Source organism: Peromyscus maniculatus, chromosome 4 (assembly GCF_049852395.1).
Source record: "Peromyscus maniculatus bairdii isolate BWxNUB_F1_BW_parent chromosome 4, HU_Pman_BW_mat_3.1, whole genome shotgun sequence".
NCBI classification, from domain to species: Eukaryota; Metazoa; Chordata; class Mammalia; order Rodentia; family Cricetidae; genus Peromyscus; species Peromyscus maniculatus.
The window spans coordinates 30,658,456-30,679,157 of NC_134855.1; the positions used below are offsets into that span (position 1 = coordinate 30,658,456).

General features: G+C 41.2%; 1 protein-coding gene across 28 annotated transcripts in view; it reads right to left on the reverse strand.

The window, feature by feature from the left end:
• Neb (nebulin) overlaps positions 1-20,702 on the reverse strand; it is a 195,811-nt gene that overhangs the window by 127,244 nt on the left and 47,865 nt on the right. For all 28 annotated transcript variants that reach the window (XM_076569469.1, XM_076569465.1, XM_006974275.4 and 25 more), the window contains exons 37-52: positions 19,569-19,880; positions 18,432-18,638; positions 16,688-16,792; positions 14,934-15,041; positions 13,775-14,086; positions 12,911-13,117; positions 12,357-12,461; positions 12,096-12,203; positions 11,235-11,546; positions 10,602-10,808; positions 7,571-7,675; positions 5,960-6,067; positions 4,420-4,731; positions 4,087-4,293; positions 3,346-3,450; positions 2,312-2,419 (exon numbers count right to left, since the gene is read on the reverse strand). In XM_076569469.1, coding sequence (XP_076425584.1) covers positions 2,312-2,419; positions 3,346-3,450; positions 4,087-4,293; positions 4,420-4,731; positions 5,960-6,067; positions 7,571-7,675; positions 10,602-10,808; positions 11,235-11,546; positions 12,096-12,203; positions 12,357-12,461; positions 12,911-13,117; positions 13,775-14,086; positions 14,934-15,041; positions 16,688-16,792; positions 18,432-18,638; positions 19,569-19,880 — 2,928 coding nt within the window. The remainder of the gene's footprint in view (positions 1-2,311; positions 2,420-3,345; positions 3,451-4,086; positions 4,294-4,419; positions 4,732-5,959; positions 6,068-7,570; positions 7,676-10,601; positions 10,809-11,234; positions 11,547-12,095; positions 12,204-12,356; positions 12,462-12,910; positions 13,118-13,774; positions 14,087-14,933; positions 15,042-16,687; positions 16,793-18,431; positions 18,639-19,568; positions 19,881-20,702) is intronic.

The window sequence follows — 20,702 nt, forward strand, 5'->3', positions numbered from 1 at the left end:
TCCCAGAAGCTCGATTAAGCTGGCCTGAACTCCCATATCAACAAAACACTAAAACGACACACTATTTTCAAGATGACAAAATAAAACAAATCACATATAGAATGAACTGCTAATAGAAGGTCAATGTAGTTACAAAACTAAAACCAAAGAAGAATAAGGAAACTGGAATGTTTGAAGATGTCAAGTAGAAGAAGAAATAAGCTACTTTGTACTACTCTAGAACACAGACTTGGCACTGCCTGGTAAAATACCTCACACAAACAGTAAGAAGTCTGATAACAACTCCGCACAGTTCAATGGAGAAAATACCTGCCCTGAAGGACCATGGGAGTCCTCTGTGTGTGAGTATCCATGGATCCAAGCACTTCATCCTCTCTCCACACCACACATGAAGAGAAGGCAGGATGTTGGCAGGGGGGTGAACTGTTTCACCTTCCAATTCTAACTTCTATTAGTTTAACTTATTAAATTACTCACTTAAAGCCTGCCTCTAATTTTATGAAGTGTTACAGATATATGAACCATTGGACGCTGAGAGGGAATACAATTTCTCTCGTCGTGGCAAAGTTCACACATAGCTAATTTAACTGTGAAATTTCAAGTGGGTTTGCCAGAAAAGGAATGAAGAACTATTGGCCGCTGGGTTGCTCAGAAATTGTTGATGGCCTTTCGATTGCTAGGCTCTCATTAGCATATAGTTCTAAATGAAAATGAGTTTGCTTTATCATGTAGGTTCATCATTATTTCAGTTCGATTTAATGAGGTCTTGATCTGAAAGCCAGAGAGTCCAAATTATTTTCTGGTAATTTGGAGTGCCACAGTTGAATTATATAGAATTCCCACTTAGTCTTGGAATTTCTTATCATATTCTGTGTTTAGGCTCTTTTTCTCCCCTATGTGCAGAAGCAAATCACCTTTGCTGTTGGGTTGTTGTTGTTTTTGTTTTGTTTGTTTGTTTTTGAGACAGGATCTCACTATGTAGCTCTGTCTTTCCTGAAACTCACTGCATAGACCAGACTGGCCTCACAGATCTGAGTGCTGGCATTGAAGGCCTGCGCCAATACACCTGGCTTGCAAATCATTGTTGCTTTTAAAGGTTTTAAGAGGTTGTGTGTCCCTATGAAATTTTGGTAATTCATTCTCTAAAAGCAAGACTTTTAGAAGTTTAAAAAAATTAAAACACACACACACACACAGAGAGAGAGAGAGAGAGAGAGAGAGAGAGAGAGAGAGAGAGAGAGAGAGAGAGAGAGAGAAAGCGCACATGTGTCTGCCACAGTGTGCATGTAGAGAGGTCAGAGGATAATTTATGGTGGTCTTTTTCTTCCTTCTGTCATGTGGATCTCTACGATCAAAGCCAGGTTGTTAGGTTTGGCAGCAGTCATTGTTACTATAAAGCAGGCGCCATAAATTCATTTTACTACGTTTATTTATTTACTTGTGTGCACATGTACATGTGTGGGTACACACATGACCCAGTACATATGTGGAGGTCAGAAGACAACCTGTGGGAGTCAATTCTCTCCTCCTTCTATAATGTTCAGTCCGGGGATTGAACTCAGATCGTCAGACTTGCTGGCAAGCTCCTTTACTCACAGAGCTAACTTGCCCACCCAAAACGATTTGATTGCTTTCTAGTTAGTTTTTGGAATTAGCAAAATGAAATATTTATTTATATGCAAATGAAGTGTATTTTATACAAAATTTAATGAATATGGGGACCATATGTAGTGTGCTCACCAAAAGTTTCAACTTTTCCAGCCATAGGAGGCATCTGCCCTTTGCAGCACAAATGACATTTTCCTATGAACCAGATCTCTGGCTAGCCAACAGAATGTAAAGTGAGCTAATTTACTATAAATAATTTACTAAAACACTTACAAGTGCAAGAAATGGCTAAATTAAAATGACTGATGGCTAATTTTCAGACATATGCAGGTAAAAACCGTCACCATCAGATTGCTAATGTTGATTTATTATCTGGCCTGAATTTGTCTAAAATAGACCGATAGAAAACAGGAATACTAATTTTAGGCAAAGCATGAAAAACCCACAATGTCTAGTTTATCTAGTTTGTAATATCTGGAATAGCACTCCCTGTAATGGGTCTTAGAGGATTCTGGCCCACTTGGTGACTAGGAGAGCCCCTTTGACATTTGAGGAGAGGGACGGGGTTGGGGGGAGGGCGGAAGACTGTTCTGGGTAAATAGGACAGGAAGAGGTGAAGGAACAGAAGCACTTTTCAGAAGTAGCCAACACTACATGGCCCACCCAGCTGAAAGCACATCCTTCTACCCACACCAGGACCTACGTCACTAGCGATGTCCCTCGACGTCTTGGCCAGCTGGACAGAAATCGCATCAACAGGGAGATCATAGCCTTTCTTCAGAGCCTCTTCCCAGCCATGTCTGTAGAATTTCTGAAAAGTGAAGAGACTCTTTAGCACTATTCTTTCCGTATTAAAATTGCAGACCATTCAGTTAGGTAAAGAATGAATCCAGAACCTTAAAACCATCTACTCTGATGCCAACCACAGAGAAAACCACACAGGTGACAAGTAGACTCAGTACTGACAGAGTGTCATGTGATCTAACTTTGGTTTCATTTTAGGGTGATGGTGTGTTTGAATGCAGCCTCTACTGTTTAGCAACAACCTGGCCCTACTGGGTTTATATTCTTCCAGCAGTTAACAACAGTCTGGGACCACTGTTTTAAACATTAGTGTTAAAATAATTAAAAAAGAAAATTGGATCACACCATTTCAACTACATACATGATAAAAGTAATAAATGCCTTCTGTAAGCATCAATAAATGAGCTAGCTGATCTCATCAAATTTGTGGGAGGTATCTTAAAATTGCTATAGCAAACTAGTCATCAAGGACTTCCTACATGCTGGGTACTGTGCTTTGCGCCTTACAGAGTTTCTCATGTGTTCCTCATGGCAATCTGATGTCTCAGGCACTTTTATTGTCCTGATTTTAGTAGTGAAGGAACCAAACTTCAGAGTAAGGCGGTTCTTCCAGTATTAAGGAACTCATAGATACCAAAGCCATAACTTGTATCAGGTCTGTTTGACATAACTTCATGTTTCAGTAATTATTTATGGCAACTCTCCTTTGCACCAAGCACAGTGAGCATGGAGATTGGACAGATGTAGCCCCTGTCTCCTTGGAGCACACAGCCAGGGCCTTGTTCCTAACAATGTTGTGTAGGCCCTCTAGAAGGAAGAGTCTGATTCACTTCCATTGCCTCAGTATTTACATCAGTTATTTCCTATTACATCAGTTTTTAAGTTAGGAAGTTTTGAGGCAAAGCATGTCATCCACATGCATGCTTTCCTTACCTGACTGTACAGTGTCTGATTCTGCTTGGCTTGCAAAATATCTGGGGTATCAGGCATCACGTGAATCTTGGTTTTATCTTTATTCCAGTCAATGGTGTATAAATGCTAGGAAGTGGGAGAAGAGATATTTTAAGTCTGAATAATGGTTAAGGATAAATGGGAAAGAAGATAAAGAGACTATTCGAATGCACTTAGTTTGAACTAGAAAACAGTGAGGAAAAATAGGATTCAGAAGAGACATTAAGAATAAATTCGTATTCTTTTTCTAAAAAAAGACTTGATATACTATATATATATATATAATATCATCTCTCTAATCTCTCTATTATATATATATACATATATATATATGTGGGGAGAGAGAGAGAGAGAGAGAGAGAGAGAGAGAGAGAGAGAGAGAGAGAGAGACTGAGTCTTCCAATTGCTAGGATTACAGGTGTGTCCTGTCACACCTGGCTCTAGTGTCAGATTTGGAAAAATAATATTTTGCATCTTTTCCATCTTTAGAATGGAGTGAAAGTACTTAGGATACATGTATTAAAAAATCTAAGCAATTTCTGACCCAATTAGAAAGATAAGGGAAGAAACTGCAAGAGATGGGCATTGAAACATGTACAGGATAATCTGTAATCGTTTGCTACTTTCTAGAAATGCAGGACCTAAGTTCAATTCCCTAAATAAGGGCCAGAGCCTGTTGACCTCTTCTTGATCAGGAGGAAGGAAGAGCGCTGCTCTCTCTACCTTATTCATGGTATGAGCATTCTGCTTGGCCAGCACCATGTCCATGGAGTCAGTCAACTTTTTAAACTGGAAGCTGCTGGGATGCTGGCGGTACTTCTGATCACTGGCATACTCAGTTGCCTTCTTGGCCTTCTCCACCTCTAGGGAACCAGCTGGGCTCCAGCCAAGGCCTTTGTACCATTCATTGTAGTCTTGTTTATACTCATTCTATAACGAAAAGAGACAAACTTGACTTCACTTTTCCAGTTAAGACACAAAACTATGGTCTATAAGACTGCGGTGTCTCTGTCCATGCTGGGGACCTAGCCACGCCCTGCTGGAAGGTTCTCTTACATCACTCTGGATGTGATTCATATTCCTGGTCAGCTCGATGTTCATGGCATCTGGGAGAAGGATGTACTTGTGGATGAGGCGCTTGTAGTTAGTGTTGGTGATGTTGGCTTGGGCGTCCTTGGCAGCTGTGACGCTCAGCATGTCGGCAGGAGTGTGGTAGCTGGTCTTCGTCTTCTCATAGTTCTTCTTGTACTCTCGATCAGATTGCATCTTAGCCACTTGCATAGAATGGACTAATTTGGGATCATCCTCCAGGCTTCGGAAGCCAACCATTTTCCCCTTTTCCTTTTCATAATTGTGCTTGTATTTATACTGTGAAGAAAATATGAATTAACATGAAGAACAACTCTAGTGTCAATATTCTATATTTCCATAAAATTGGTAGTTGCATATGGCTCCGCTGTTGACGAAACACATTTTGATATTTGCTTATGAACCTGGTCCCCATTTTATATGAGAGTACACACTGAGTGACTTCTTGGGGTGACTGAGGACTGGGGTGCATGCCATCCTGTGCTACCCTGACTTGTTCTCACACTCTGTGGCTACAGGAAGATCACAACAAATGAGATAAAAAGGAAGCTCCGTGTGAGCAGTCCGGGGCTGCCAGGGAAATAAACCATCCAGTCATCTGCTGCTGAAAAACCCGTTCATGTATGGAACACAAAGCACAATTTTAGAGCAGCTTCATCGTCTGGATTTCCTTTCTCTCCAAACGGACAAAACTAAGAAGACATGTTGCTATTCCCTCCACAGAGGAGAGACAGTGAACTGTACCATGCTTCTTAGTCTGCCTCTCCTCAGGAGGTTGAGTGTGAAGGTTAGAGGGGCGGAGCCAGGAAAGACATAGGGTTCCAGAGGAAGAACTAGGGGTTCTCAGCGATGGGAGGGAGTGGGAAGAGCTATACAGGAAGGGAGGATGCAGGATGGGAGGGAAGAGGAGAAAGGACAGCCTGGAAAAACACGGAGAGCTCAGTACCGTGCTCCTCATCGCTCCACGCCATTGAACACTTCTGACAGCAGATTTTTGGGGCACAGATCAAGTTTCATATGACAGTGTTGTGCTGGCACACCAGCTTCCTCAGGCTGTGGGGAGCCTAGTTCATAGTGTTCATACATCTCTGTGGCATGAGTTCACCCACCACAGCTGACGCCAAGCCACCCATGTTTTAACAACTACATTGCAGGTTTCCTCATTATTTAAAGGGCAGCCATCATCAGCATCAATGATCAAAGCCCCAGTTACTTTATATGAAGTATCCTGCTTGGGATTCAGATGCCAAGAAGCAGAGAGTTCATCTAGACCTCCTGAGGTGGGAAGCTGGGACCTGTGAGGTACCAGCATGACTAGCGTTCTGTTGTGTCTTTGTATGTTTCCCCAGAAATGCCAGAGACGACACAAGCATCGTCAAGAAGCATCTGTGGAGCACAGCGAGTCTACTGTTCTCAGGCACGGGATCATATCTGCTTTCATATTTCATGCACTCTGTGTTTACGGTTCTGCTGCTCTGCTTGGTGGCTGGCCACCGTTCACACTTACGTCACTTGCAATGTCTCTCGATGCTTTGGCAGCTTGGATAGGAATTGCATCCGTTCTGAGGTCATAGCCTTTCTTTTTAGATTCTTCCAGAGACAGTTTGTAGAGTTTCTGTGAAGAGAAGAAAGGCATCAGGAAAACCTGGCTTTATTCTAGAAGACCGACTAGTTGTATAGCCAGACTTTCTGGCCAGCAGATATGTTATTATAGGTGGTTGATGGTTGAAATGTTCCAAGAAACATCATTATGTATGGGAGAAAAAAACAAAGTAAAACAATTATTTGAGCTCAAATTATATATATAATTATAAAAAGGAAGGTCCTGGTCGCTGTGAGCTTAAAAATAGACTGTGAAGACAACAAAGTCCAGCCAACTCCTACTCACTTATTTTGATCAAATAAGAGGCAAGTAAGGACTACAAAACAGCCATCGTCACAGGCCAGAAGAGCACCTCAGTTTTACAATGGTCTCTTTCACTTATAAAAATAGTTGTGTGAATTCCACAGTCCAATAAAAAACATCAGCAATTCCAAATCTCTGTGGAATTCGAACAAAAAAAAAAGAAGAAGAAGAAGAAGAAGGAAAAAAGTGTGCCCATCTTGGAGGAGTCCCAGCCACCAGAGACTGGAAAAGAAGGAAGTGAGTTAAGCAGCAAAAACATTTTCTACCGGAAGTTTCACATTCCTTATTGTAGGGCTTGTCCCAGTTTGTTCAAGACACTCAATCTCTTTCTTTCTATCGCTTTAACCCTTTTTAGGAGCACCTCCACAGCTTGGTAGACGGGTTCCAAAGGCTGGGGTTCTCTTCTGGCCCTGCGCCTCTTCCTTCCTGCCAGATCTTAGCTCAAAGGACTGTGTCCTCCCAAATTGAATTCCAATAGTTCTTCAAAGCCCTAACTGCTGTCCCAGCCTCCATTAACAGCCCTGCCTGCTCCAAATTTTAGTGTTGTAGAATATTATTTTAAGGTGTGTTACTTTTGTTTATGTTGCATTTGTTTAACCCTGTGAAGCTGTGTTACTGTGCCTGTTTAAAACACCTGATGGTCTAATGAAGAACTGGCCAATGGCAAGGCAGGGGGAAGGATAGGTGGAGTTGACAGGCAGAGAAGATATATAGAAGGAGAAATCTGGGAGGAAAAGAAAAAAAGAGAGAGAGAGAGAGAGAGAGAGCTAGGAGCCAGAGAAGGAGGAGGACTCCAGGGGCCAGCCACCCAGCTACACAGCAAGCCACAGAGTAAGAGTAAGATTACAGAAGAAAGAGAACGGGAAAAGCCCAGAGGCAAAAGGTAGATAGGATAATTTAAGATAAGGAAAGCTGGCTAGAAACTAAGCCAAGCTAAGGCTGGGCATTCATGAATAATAGTAAGCCTCCATATGTAAATTTATTTGGGAGCTGGGTGACGCCCTGCCCCCCAAAAAGGGAAAAAAAACCACAACATTTTAGCAGAACAAAGATTAGAGAGGAAAAGACACCAACTTATCTTTAATAAAATACAGTAGTCTATTAGTTTTTAAATGTTCTCTCTCATAAATTAAGAGACATCAGTGAGTTAATTTTCTATTCCTGGTGGGAACAGGCTACAAAGAAAGACGGCAACAGGGGGATTATACTTACATTACTCATGTTAATTGCATTTGCTTTTGCCAAAACAATCTCGGGGATATCAGGCATGATGTGGATTTTGGTCTTGTCCGCTTCCCACGCTTGTTTATAGAGATGCTGGGGGAAAAGTGCAAGGTAGTATTTAAAACTCATAAAATGATCTCACTATGCACACGCAGATTATCACGTGTATACAGGTGTCAGTATTTTGTGTATTCTTCTAAGTGAAAAATAACATGGTGGAGGAGGTGCAAGTCAAAAAATGTAGTGTCTGATTCCTTTGTCTTAAGCCTAGAGGTGGACTCCCCCTCCTAGAGCTTTCTAAGCATGCTGTTTCAAAATAAAAGTGAAGCCAGGTGATGGTGGCGCACGCCTTTAATCCCAGCACTCGGGAGGTAGAGCCAGGCAGATCTCTGTGAGTTTGAGGCCAGCCTGGTCTACAGAGCAAGATCAAGAACAGGCACCAAAACTACAAAAAGAAACCCTGTCTCGAAAAAATAAAACAAAAAGTGAAATCATATGACACATAAATGTTTACAGTTTGCTTTTTTACTTCAAAATATGGGTTAGACATCCTGGAACCTTCTGAAAATAATTACTCCATCTAAGAAGCCTCAGAGGCATGAGCCAACTGATTTAAACTCCACTGATAGACATGAATCTGTGGTTTCTAGTCTGTTTCTACCACAGTAACAATGCTTGGACACACACCACTCAGGTTTCCAGTCCAGGAAGGACCAGCTCTTGGCTGGTGGATACTTGGTTATCTGCTCTTGGTCATTGGCCAAGGCTCTGTTGAACCTGCATTACAGTTCAATTTCTCCCTCTGACTAGACCTCTCTCCTACAGGTATGTCACACTTATGTCACTTGTAAATATCTAAAATCTTTTTTTTTTTTTTTTTTTTTTTTTTTTTTTTTTTTGGTTTTTTGAGGCTGGGTTTCTCTGGGTAGCTTTGCGCCTTTCCTGGAGTTCGCTTTGGAGACCAGGCTGGCCTTGAACTCACAGAGATCCGCCTGCCTCTGCCTCCCGAGTGCTGGGATTAAAGGCGTGTGCCACCACCGCCCGGCCTAAAATCTTTTTTAAGATACTACCTTAAAAAAAAAAAAATGCAAGCTTCAAATTCCATATTGGTATCTCTTTTCAGAAACTCTAACCTGCAAGAAACACATGTGTGTGTCTCTGTATACACAGAGATTTTTGGAGTATAAGGAACATGTTCATTTTTTTTTCACAAATATTGATTAAAACTTTACATTCATGTAAACTTGCTCATTGATACCTTGAATGGCACAGCTCTGGCATGCTGTCTGTGGCTGGTCTTTGTTTTGGCCCAGTGTTACTCAGTATAATTTTCTATAATGGAGAAATGTTTTACATAAACCAGTATGGTAGCCCCAAGCTTGACAGGGCCACTGAACATGTGGCACTGTTAAAGAGGACTAGGTTGTTTATTTTAAATTGAGCTGTAACACACTACACACATGTGGCTTGTGACTTATAGGGCTGATGGAGCTTCAGTGGAAAGGCAGTGGCTAGTCATTCGAACCCTGTTCTCATCCAGGCCAGCCACTGATTGGTTGTGTGTCCAGCTCTAAGTGCCCTGCCTCTCTGGGGCTCAATTTCCTCAACTCTGCAACAGGGAAATCGAATTTGATAATCAATAAGTTCTCTCAACATCAGCATTCATTATTTTACGATCCTCACCTTGATATTATTCTGACATTCTCATCACTAATACTGGAAGAGAAAAATAATCTAATTTTTATTTCCTTGGTTTTGGCTTTTAAAACAGGATCATGCTATGTAGACCAGGATAGGCTCCAGTCTCCAGATCCTCCTGCCTTAGATTCTTGGATGCTACCAGACTGAAAATACCTCATTTAATAATATTTTAAAAGATAATACATCTTTGTGACAGTTTAGCTTCTAAATAACAAAAAGGGACAGTGAGATCCATGCTTTGTCTTTTGGGAAAGGTCCCTTTCAAGGGAGCGGGTCAGCTGCACAAACCAGCCTCCAGGAGAGACAAGGCTCATTATTCAGCTCTCTGTCCAGCTCAATTAGAACTGTCATTTTCTATAGCTGTGGAGTGTTAAGCTCCAAGACTTCTTACTTACAGGTATTTCTAATTGTGATCCACATGATAAAACTAGGGCTATATCATATGTATATATATAATATATATATTTTTATTTATGTATTTTATTTTAAAGTTTTATATATAAGCATATATAAAAGGCATAAATACATATATAAAAATGAATGATATGCTTGATGATCTTGACACTATTTTATGGATATTTCCATTGTATAGAAAAACAAACCAGTAAGGCTTTTCTAAATAATTAATGACACCAGGAAGCAATGAAGTGGGGCAATTACTATCAGGACTGCCCAGAGGAAGCCCTGGTTCCAAAGCTGCAGCCATGGGATGGAATTCTCAGTGATTATATTAGAATGGTGGAGTTCGGCTACAGCTCTTGACAGGCACTCTGCTAGTCCAGCAGCCACAGCCTCACCCGAGACAGGCAGGACTCATCCTCGTATTGCATAGTCAAAGGAAGTACTCCAGGCTGGGCATGTAGCTCAGTTAGTAGAGCCCAGCATGCACTGGTTTGATCTCCAGTACTGCATAAACCAGGAGTGGTGACCCATACTGTAAATCCGGCATTTGGGAGGTAGAAGCAGGAGGGTCAGAAATTCAACGTCATCCTTGGTTACATGGAAAATTCAAGACCATCCTTAAATTTTAGAGCTGCCAATTTTCTACAGTTGTTGAGTGTTAAGGAGGCTCCATGAGATCCTATCTCAAAACCAAACAACAACAACAAAAGGGGGAACCATTCATTTTGTTATGATGGTGAGGTGGACGGTTTATTAAATATTTGGGGACTACTAATTAAGAATAATTTCTATCTTTTTATAGCCTCTGGGGCAAGGAAAACCTGAAGGATGGTCTCTCCTGCTAGCAAAGTCTATAGATTAAATGTAATGGATTAGCTTTGATGCATACGGAGCACTACATTACTGCAAGACTTACTTCATTCATAATTTTTGCATTATTCTGAGCCAAAACCATGTTCATTGAGTCCATCAACGTGGAATACTTCAAAGTGTCTGGGTGTTGCCGGTACTTCTTTTCACTAATAATCTCCATGGCTTTCTTGTTTTTCTCAGCTTCCAGGGAGCCCAGGGGGAGCCATCCAATGCCCTTCATGAAGTCGGCGTAGTCTGCCTTGTACTGATTCTACCGGAGAGGAGAATAAATCAGTGATCAGAAGTAATCAAGCTTCCTATGAATCACGAATGTGTTTGACAGGCTATCATTTCCACTCATTTTCAACTTGCAACATTATTAAATGCCAACCATTTCACCCCAACCCTTTGTCTTTTTACATCTCTTCACACAAGAAATTAAAAATAAATAAATATCTTAGTGATTTGTTTTTCTCGATGTCTTCATAAAGAAAATGTGTTAAGAACCACTAAATGGATTCATCTTCCAAGTGTTTACAATCTCCTGACACATAATTAGTAAAGCTCCCTTCATTGACAGGTTAATTCTGAGAATCAAATTTCTTTCAGGAATTTTGAAATGCCATTACGTCTGGTCACTCCTGAGCTGCTTATGATATGGGTAACCACTCTACAAATGTGCATCGTTTGCACGTACATCACTTTGAATCTGCATCATGTTCTTGGCCAACTCAAAGCTCATGGCATCAGGAAGCATGTTGTAGGTGTGGATTATGTTTCTGTAGTTGGCATTGGTAGCCACTTCCTGAGACTTCTTGGCTGCCACAACGCTGAACATGTCCACTGGGGTGTGGAAGGATGTCTTGGATTTCTCATAGCCCTTCTTGTATTCCCGGTCTGATTGCATCTTGGCCACCTGCATGAAGTGCACCAACTTGGGGTCGTCTTCCAGGCTGCGGAAGCCAATGTGCTTCCCTTTGGCTTGTTCGTAGGCTTGCTTGTATTTGTACTGTGGACAGACAAGAAACATGGCAATGAGCTAAATGGTGCAGGTGAGAGAATACAATGTGATTCACTGGGTGTTCCTGGCTTTGGTGTAGGTAAAGAAAGTTAGAGCTTCCTATAATGAGGCAACAGAGCCAGGAAGTGGTGGCTCTGTACTCCAAATGTTGGAGAGTGATCTCCGAGGCAGTGTCTTCCCTCCTCACTCCCTCAGTGTGTAAGCACAGAAAAGGCTGCAAGTGCAATTCCTTAGTGTGTCTTCAGGGTGAGAGCTGGCTATGGATCTCATAAGTAAAGCGCATAGATCACACCCTTAAATTTGCTTAAAATTGTCTTTCATAATTCAAATTCTCTTAACATAACTTATTTTAATATGACCTTATAATTTTTACATTGAACAACAAGCAAAATGATTCGAGGGTAGCTGGCCTGTGTGAAGGGAAATGTCTTGGGAGAGTGTGTCCAGCTGGTGAGCTGACCCCACTTCATGACCAGGCATAAGCCTGCTTGTCTGCACCTTCACTCATCCCAAGGGCATTCCAATGGAAGCACTTACATCACTGGCAATGTCTCTGGAGGCCTTGGCAGCCTTTATTGAGATGGCATCAGGCTTCAAGTCATAGCCTTTCTTCTTCTCTTCTTCCCAGCCCGCTTTGTATAGTTTCTACACCAGGAACCAGAGAAACAACAGCGAGTTGTTACTTCAGTTACACCAGACCTCCTGATTCCAACATGGCGGGCATGTAAAGACAGACACCCCACAAGTGTTAGCTCCCTTCAGTGTTTCCCCCCACTTCTTTGCTGTGGATATACTTACATCACTCATGGTGATCTGGTTTACTCTGGAGAGCAAGATGTCTGGAGTATCAGGCATGACGTGAATGGTGGTCTTGTCTTTGTTCCACTTTTCAGTGTACAGTCTCTGCAATGAGAAAGTCAGCCCATGACTACAGTGGAGCAGGTTTGTAATAATGGGAGCAAGAGGAGGGATGCATCTATGTGGTGGAAGAGGCTAAGTCTGATGGTGAGAAAAATCATTAGAAAACGGAGCCCTGTTCCTGGTGCCATCTTGCTCCACTTTAAAGTCATGTGGAGCCTTGGTAGTTCTGTCTCGTCAAAGTGTCGACAGAGAAGAGCTCTCTAGAAACTGTGAAATCCATAATATTCTTTTAAAAGTGTATGCATGTATATGTGTGTGTGTGTGTACATATACACAAAACAAAAACAAACAAACAAAACCCCCCAAAAAACTACAGATCCCTGCCCTCTAACCATGAGACAAAAGTGCTCAAGACTCATGATGGTCACTTTAGGCTCCACGGTGCAATCATCTCAGGCTTCTGAAGCTGAGGCTAGCCCCTGGGCTCTTACCTTGTCCATAGTCAGCTTATTGCTTTTGTTAAGTGCCTGCTCCATGGTGTCCATGGCGTACGTGAACTTCAGCTTCTCGGGATGCTGGCGATACTTCCTCTCACTCAGAATCTCGCTAGCTTTCTTTGCCTTCTCCACCTCCAGGGAGTCTATGGGGACCCAGCCGATACCTTTCATCCAGTTGGTGAAGTCGGATTTGTACAGATTCTTTATCAGGAAGAAAGAAAATTTTATTTCAGAAAGCTGACCTTGGGTTTCTTTGGCTACAAGACTTAGTGTCAAAAAAAAAAAAAAAAAAAAAAAAAAAAAAAAAAAAGAAGGTGGTACCGAGGAGAGAGAGAATACCCAGTGTTTACTCGTTACATTCTTTTAGAAAATAGTGGTAATGAAAGTGATTGTATTCATGGTGATTTCAAACCGGAAATCCTAATGTATCAATTTGTTTTAAAAACTAACGTTCTTAGCCAGGCATGATGATACAAGTCTATAATTCTAGCATTCATGAGGCTAAGTCAAGATTGTGGATTCAAGGTCAGCCTGTACTATACAATGAGCTTCAGGTAAGGCTAAATTGAAAATAAAAACAAAACAAAACAAAGAACAACAAAACAGGATGAAATTTTCAAAATTGCATTGTGAAGAATATTATATATCTTAATTCTTGCACAGAATACACCATATGTAGTCTAACACATACACAATGTGTGTGTAACAATGGGTCACATATCGTTACATAAATGAAATACTTTCACTCTGCAAATCCCTGGGTCAGTGCAAGAAGATGATGTCTCTGGTGACGCTGGTTCTTCCCTCCCACCCATGGAAATGGGAAACCAACCACCCCAGCTTCGGACTGGTACATACATCACTCTGAATTTGCATGGCATTCCTGGAATGTTCCACGTTCAAGGCGTCAGGCAGGAGGGTGTAGTTGTGGTAGGGCTGTCTGTAGTTGGTGTTGGTGGCAACTTCCTGAGACTTCTTCGCAGCGGTCACACTGAACATATCCAGAGGTGTGTGGTACCGGGTTTTGCTGGCCTCGTATCCCTTCTTATACTCACGATCTGATTGTATTTTGGCCACATTCATGTAGTGAACCAGTTTAGGGTCGTCCTGAAGACTGAGAAAGCCAATTTGCTTGCCTTTGGCTTTTTCATAGGCCTCCTTGTATTTGCACTATTTGGAAGAGAGGGCCAGACAGAAGTTTGATATAAATTGAGTTTATTTAACAATCTATACAAAGGCCAAGTTCAGTCTGAATCTAGATAATAGCTAAGATATTTTTAGCATTTTAATATACAACTTGCAAAATATTTCTAATGGATTAATGCCGAGAATAATACATAATATAATGATTTGCAATTTATATCTAGATTGTTCATTAGCAGATTCTTTGAATGTGCTCAGTTTCCTGAAAAGTTTATTAAGCAGTTCTATATTTCTATCTCATTTCCATTAACAACTTACACTACTTTTAAAAAATATTTATGTAATCATGATTCCATTTCAGCAAAGCCCTACTCCAAATTAAAATATTGAATTTAAAATGAATGAATTCATACTCTATTATGATAATTATATGAACTCATCTAGAATATATAATTAAAAAAACAATTAAAACATTGTTATTTAACCTACAATGCTTCCCAGTTTCTCTTGTCTCACTAGATTTGTTTCTTATATAAATAAATTGTGAAATTAAAACAGTATACTCTTTTAAAATGTTTGGAGACTTTATTTAATCATATTTTAGTAATGAGATGTTTTCTTGACAAAATCTAAGTAAAAAAACTAAGTTCACAGTGAAAACTGTGATTTCCAAACTTTGCACAACTAAAAAGAAAATGTATCTGTAAAATTTTAATGAAGTTTTAAAATATATTTTCAGTGAAGTAATAAGAAAATATCGTTGGCATGTAGGAAATAAGAAAACACTTCTATATTGTAATCTTTTCATGTGCTTCCCTCTAGAGATCATGCTTTCAATATGCAGATTATATAAAACACACATAGTTTGCCTTACGTCACTAGCGATGTTCCTTGAACTTTTGGCGGCAACAATGGGAATAGCATCTGGTCTCAAGTCGTAACCCTTGGCAAGGGTCTTCTTCCAGTCTGCTTTGTAATGAGCCTGTGAGAAACAAGGGTCGCTTTATCCTTTGACGTTAGTAGAAGAGAACCTGCAGCTAAGTGATTAGCTCATCACCCGTGTGTCTGTTACATTCTTTTAGGTAAACTATAATAGGGGTTGCAGATAGAGGCCAGCAGTCCTACCACTGAGGAGGCTGAAAGGAGGATTATGGGTTCGAGGCCCTTCAGTATTATACAGGGAGACCCTGTTTTGAAAAACAAAACAAAAATCGAATTCAACAGAACAATACAAAACCAGTAAGCAATGCATGGTGTAATCTCAACTAATGACAAAATGTCTAAGTTTGAGTGACATGCAAGGGAAAGAGGATGCTTTGAATGTAGGATAACAGAACGTTTTCATAAACTTCTGTATTTTCAATCACTCCTTTAAGAATGTCATATTTGTGACAAACCTTTCATACTAAAGCATTTCAAAGTTAGAGAAATTCATTGTTATCAAAATTTTAAGATTCAGATCCAGTGCTGCTCTTATATCTTTTGTTGTTAAAATGCTTTGAATGCTGTGCTACAAGAGAAAAATTTAAGGGTCCCAAAGCATAGGAATGATTACCAAAAACCCTTGCACATCTAGAAGACAAAACAGTACCTAAAATGTTAAAAATAATAACTAAGCTATCTTTTTTTAATTAAGTTATCATTAAGAATGAGCAGTTGCTGGGTGTAGTGACAGAGGCAGGCAGGTCTCTATGAGTTCCAGGCCTTCTTGGTCTCCATAGGAAATTCTAGGCTAGTGAAAGCTACACAATGAGATCCTGCCCAAAAATATATAAAATAAATGAACAGATTTTTTTCAAGTTTAATTACATTTTAAATTAGAATCCAAATGTTGAATTTATTTGTTTTATTTTAACTTTGAGATGAGTCCTACTATGTTGCCTGGGCTGGGCTCAAACTCTTGATTCTTCAGCCTCAGTGTCAATGACCAGTGTCCCAAGCTCCTGACATCACAGGCACATGCTATAATTCCTGTCTTTATCATTCTGGGTTTAAACATGGTAACCAATTACATGCCCAGACTACCTAATAACTAGTTTCTTTAAAACGTGGCAACATTCACAGAAGGAAACTGAACTCTTACAGAAGTTTTAATAAATAGTTGAAACAAAATTGTACAGAGCAGACTATGTACCTGAGCTTTCCAGTCTTGTCCACACACTGTGTGTGTGTGTGTGTGTGTGTGTAAATGGAATACTATTTTCTAAACTGGTTTTACCATCTACTAGTGAGTCACAGCTCACAATTAGAAAGGATATACATTAAGGATACATACATATATATTTTACAGTGACCTATAGTCCCCTGCTGTCTGTGTATGGGTCCCCTCTGAGTGCTCAAATGGTCTACATTTGGTTTGCTCTCCTTGAATAGCTCAGTACAAGAGTTATCCAGAAGGCAGGGCGGTGGTGGCACATGCCTTTAATCCCAGCACTCAGGAGGCAGATCTCTGTGAGTTAGAGGCCAGCCTGGACTACAGAGTGAGTTCCAGGAAAGGCGCAAAGCTACACAGAGAAACCCTGTTTCAAAAAACCAAAAAAAAAAAAAAAAAAAGAGTTATCCAGAATTGGGAAAGGGAAGGGATATCTACATAAGCAATATTAGGCTGACACCAGGTCAGATACTCACATCACTCATATTGATGGCATTAACCTTGGCTTGGATAAACTGAGGCAATTCAGGGTCCATTGTGTACTTATGCTTCATTTTCTCTCCCTCTACCTTGTAGTTCAACTGCAAAGAAAGAAGCATGCAATGTTATGAGCTGACACAGTATGAGCTTGATCAGGCAGCCATGCCTTTAAAAGGGAAGGCTACCATTTGTGTTTTCCATATACAAGACAAGTGCATACACTATAATAGGCAGGGAGCTGGGGTAGGTATATTTGTGTCTTCATCCCACCAGGTAGGGTGGTGGGTTCTGTGTTTAAAGGGGGAAAAAAAGGCAGATCTCTTTTCTTGGAGTTTTTAGTATGAAGGTATGTGTTTGCATAAACATGCAAACTGTAAACTACAGCTGAATTTGTAATATGTTGAAAAATACAGCAACCATACAGAGAAACCTGGACAACCATGGAGGCAGAGGTAACATGTGCTCAGACTCAGGTGAAAGGGAGCGTTCTAGGCAGAAGAGCAGCATTTAGGGTCCCAAGGCCAGAAATGGGGGGGCCACATGGGGGAGCTCAGGGCAACCTGACATCCAAGACTGGAAGTGGGATTACATAGGCAGGAGAGCAATCCACGGAACAGAGGTCCCTTCACCCAAGGTAACGAGTTTGAATTTTAATTTCAAGGAGAAATCCCCAAGAGAGTTTAAATCCAAGAGGATGGGTTTCATTTGTTGGAGAGCCCAGGCTGAATCCAAGTCACTGCAGTCATTCCCATGAGAGACAAGGAACTCTGCCTGGTGGCAGATCAAAGACAAGTCCTGGAGCAAACTGATGACTTAGGACACAGGCTTGGCGGAGGTACAGGATGTGACGAGGGTACTCGGGGGGGGGGGGAGATTTAGATCAAAAGTTACCACCACATTTCTGGCTTGATTATCTAGGTTCATGCTGATGGGATTTATTCAGCTGGAGCAGACGGTACAGTGAGGACCATTTTCCTAGCTCACTCAAACACATCCAGAAAGTGACACCTTCCTCAGTATAGAAGAATCCCCAGCATTTATGAACACTAAAGTACAATATAGCCTTAAGCACTGCAATAACATAAGAGCAGAGGTTGTCCCGAAGGGATGAAACCCATAGACCATCTGCAGGTCCAAGGCAAGTAAAAAAGTCCCCTACTTTCCAACATCTGAGGCTAAAACAAATGTAGTCTGTTTTACGGTTGGTTTCTCCTTCTGGGGACACTGTAAATGAGCTCTGAAAGTACTAGGTGAAGTGAAGCAATGGGTATTGTAATTAACCTCTGATTGGGAGAAGAGGGACTTGGCCTCAGAAATGATGGCAGCGGATAAACCTCTGACCTCTTCCCCAGAGGCCTCATTTTAAGAGCGCCTCAGTGAACGAGCCGTTATACAAGAGCACTGGGGCATTGTGCCATTCCTCTATGCATCTATTGCAACTCAGAGCAATCAACAGCTTTTGCAATCCAGACCAAGTTGAAGATGAGAATAGGAACATTCATCTCCTATGTATAATGTGCAGGTCCTATGAATAGCCCAGACTTTCTGTGTTGGAAAGACCTCATTTTCCCTGTCTTCAAGTTTAGCATTGTTTCCAAAGTAGAATCTGTACCTGAACCTCTGAGAACAGTGTACGGGTTAACATAGCTGCCTCCTCACATGCTGAGTGAAGGAGCACAGTGGAGTGGTTTGGACATGGGGTTTACTCATGCACTTAACCTTTAAAGAGAAACCTCTTACATCACTTAGCTGCTTTGTGTTCTGCTGAGCCAAAACCATGCCCATGGAGTCAGGCACACTTGTGAACTTGATGGTGTCCGGGTGTTGTCGGTATTTCCTCTCATTGAGGGCATCACCTGCTTTCTTGGCCTTCTCCACCTCCAGCGAGCCAATGGGAATCCACCCGATGCCCTTGAAGAAGCTGTTATATTCATCTTTGTATACATTCTGCAAAAAGAGGATGCTCATATGAGAAGGTAGCCTCGGGAATAGTCAGCTAAGCTTCTGGGAGCTGCAGTTCTGCCCAAAAGAAATGAAAGCAATTATTTTCCCTGTGCTTGCATCTAGTCGGCCATTCAGCTTATTAGCAGGAGCTGGGAATAAGAAAAAGCAGGTCTGCTGTTAGAGTGCATTATATAATGCATAGGGGAATCTAGGCCATGCATTTCCACAGAGGTTGTGATTTTTTTTTGGTCTCTTTTGGCAATAAATTGGGCTTTCTTTTTGATTTCACTAAAAACTTTGCAAGTTTGAGTTTCACCCACACTGTCCACCCAGGTTATTTCTGACCTTAGCTGGGTAGAAAGATTTTCACAGACTGCTCAATAACTGAATACCATTTCTTCCCCTGACAGAGGAAGTCTTACAAGTCTTCCAGAGATCTGCAGAAAGAAATGCCCTGAATGCTAAGCAGCTCCCTGTGCGGCTCTATGAATCATGCTGCAAACAGAGCCTCCCTAGTTCACTGGATATGACTCATTACATAGAATTACATGGATGACGGTGTGACCTTGAGTTTAAGAAAAGAAAAAAAAAAAAACTTCCCTGAATTCCGAAAGTGTTGGGATTGAATTTTGCATCATCCACACTGAAGCAGACCCATGAGGGCACCTCTGACTGAGAAGCAAAGTGCTCATGTCATTAGAAGAACATGGTCCAATCTCCATCCGTAAGCTAACAGAGATGATGCCAGTGCTTATAACATAAACATGGAAAGTCAGAAAAAAATGTAGCTTTGGAAGTTTTTGAACGGATGTTGCTTATTCTAACATGTATTCTTCAAGTATCTTATTGTGTTTTGAAGCCAAATAAAATGGACTGAAATGACCATCCTTTAAGAGCAAATGTCTTTGGGTCTGTTACGTAACATACACTTACATCACTCTGAATTTGATTAGCATTCCTCGTGTGCTCGAGACTCAGGGCATCAGGCAGGTATGTATAGTGATGTAATGGTTGTTTGTAGTTGACGTTGGTGGCCACATCCTGGGCCATCTTTGCAGCAGTAATGCTAACCATGTCCCCAGGGGTATGGTAGCTGGTTTTGGTGTTCTCATAGTTCTTCTTGTACTCTCGGTCTGACTGCAACTTCGCCACATTCATATAATGGACCAACTTGGGGTCGTCCTGCAAGCTTCTGAAACCAACATGTTTTCCCTTTGACTTCTCATAGGCTTCCTTGTATTTATACTGTGGAGACAGAACTTGGTTAGCCAAGGGCCAGGACTGGTAGCGTTCGGTACAACAACTCTTTTCACGCACAAAAGTAAACAGAGCATTGTGGCTTTCCAGATGAGTGTCCACCAAACACAACCCACACTTCTTCCAGAATATCATAGCGGAACCCCTTTAAACTCTGCTGCGACTTCAAGGGAGCCCCATGATCAATTTAACAACGCCCCCTCCCTTTGCTTGACTTCTACAGATAATTTGTATCCAGACCTATTTTTAAAATCTACCAGAATATGAACACACCACCTTCTAAATATAAGACCAATGTCTTTTAGCTTCATGGGGATGTGGCCTTTTCTAGTCCAGTTTGTGATTTCTGATTGTGGATGTGAATCACATGATCATATCAGCCGTGCAAGCAGCTGGGCCTTCACCCACTCACTCTATCAGGGGCTCCCTCTGCAAAGCTCTGAAGTGACTGCAAATGAATTAAGGAACTCCAACAAAGCCAAGAACTGCTACGGGGTTTTCTCATTAATAAAAACCCAACCCAAAGCTAATCTGCTCAAACCCAACCCAAGGCAAATCTGTTTGAGGTCTTTCACTGCTGGGACCATCACTATGATACAGATTAAGCTACCTGGTAATAGGTCAGACCCTCAATTTTTATTGAAGAGAATCCAAACCTACCAAACCCTATAAACACTGAACACTGGCAGTGTAAACAGGAATTCATAAGCAAGGACTTAGCAGGTGAAAGGGTTGCCAAGTAATCACCCGATATATTAGAGGAAGTGTTGTGGACATGCTGGTGTGGGGGAAGGGACAGAGTGCCACTTC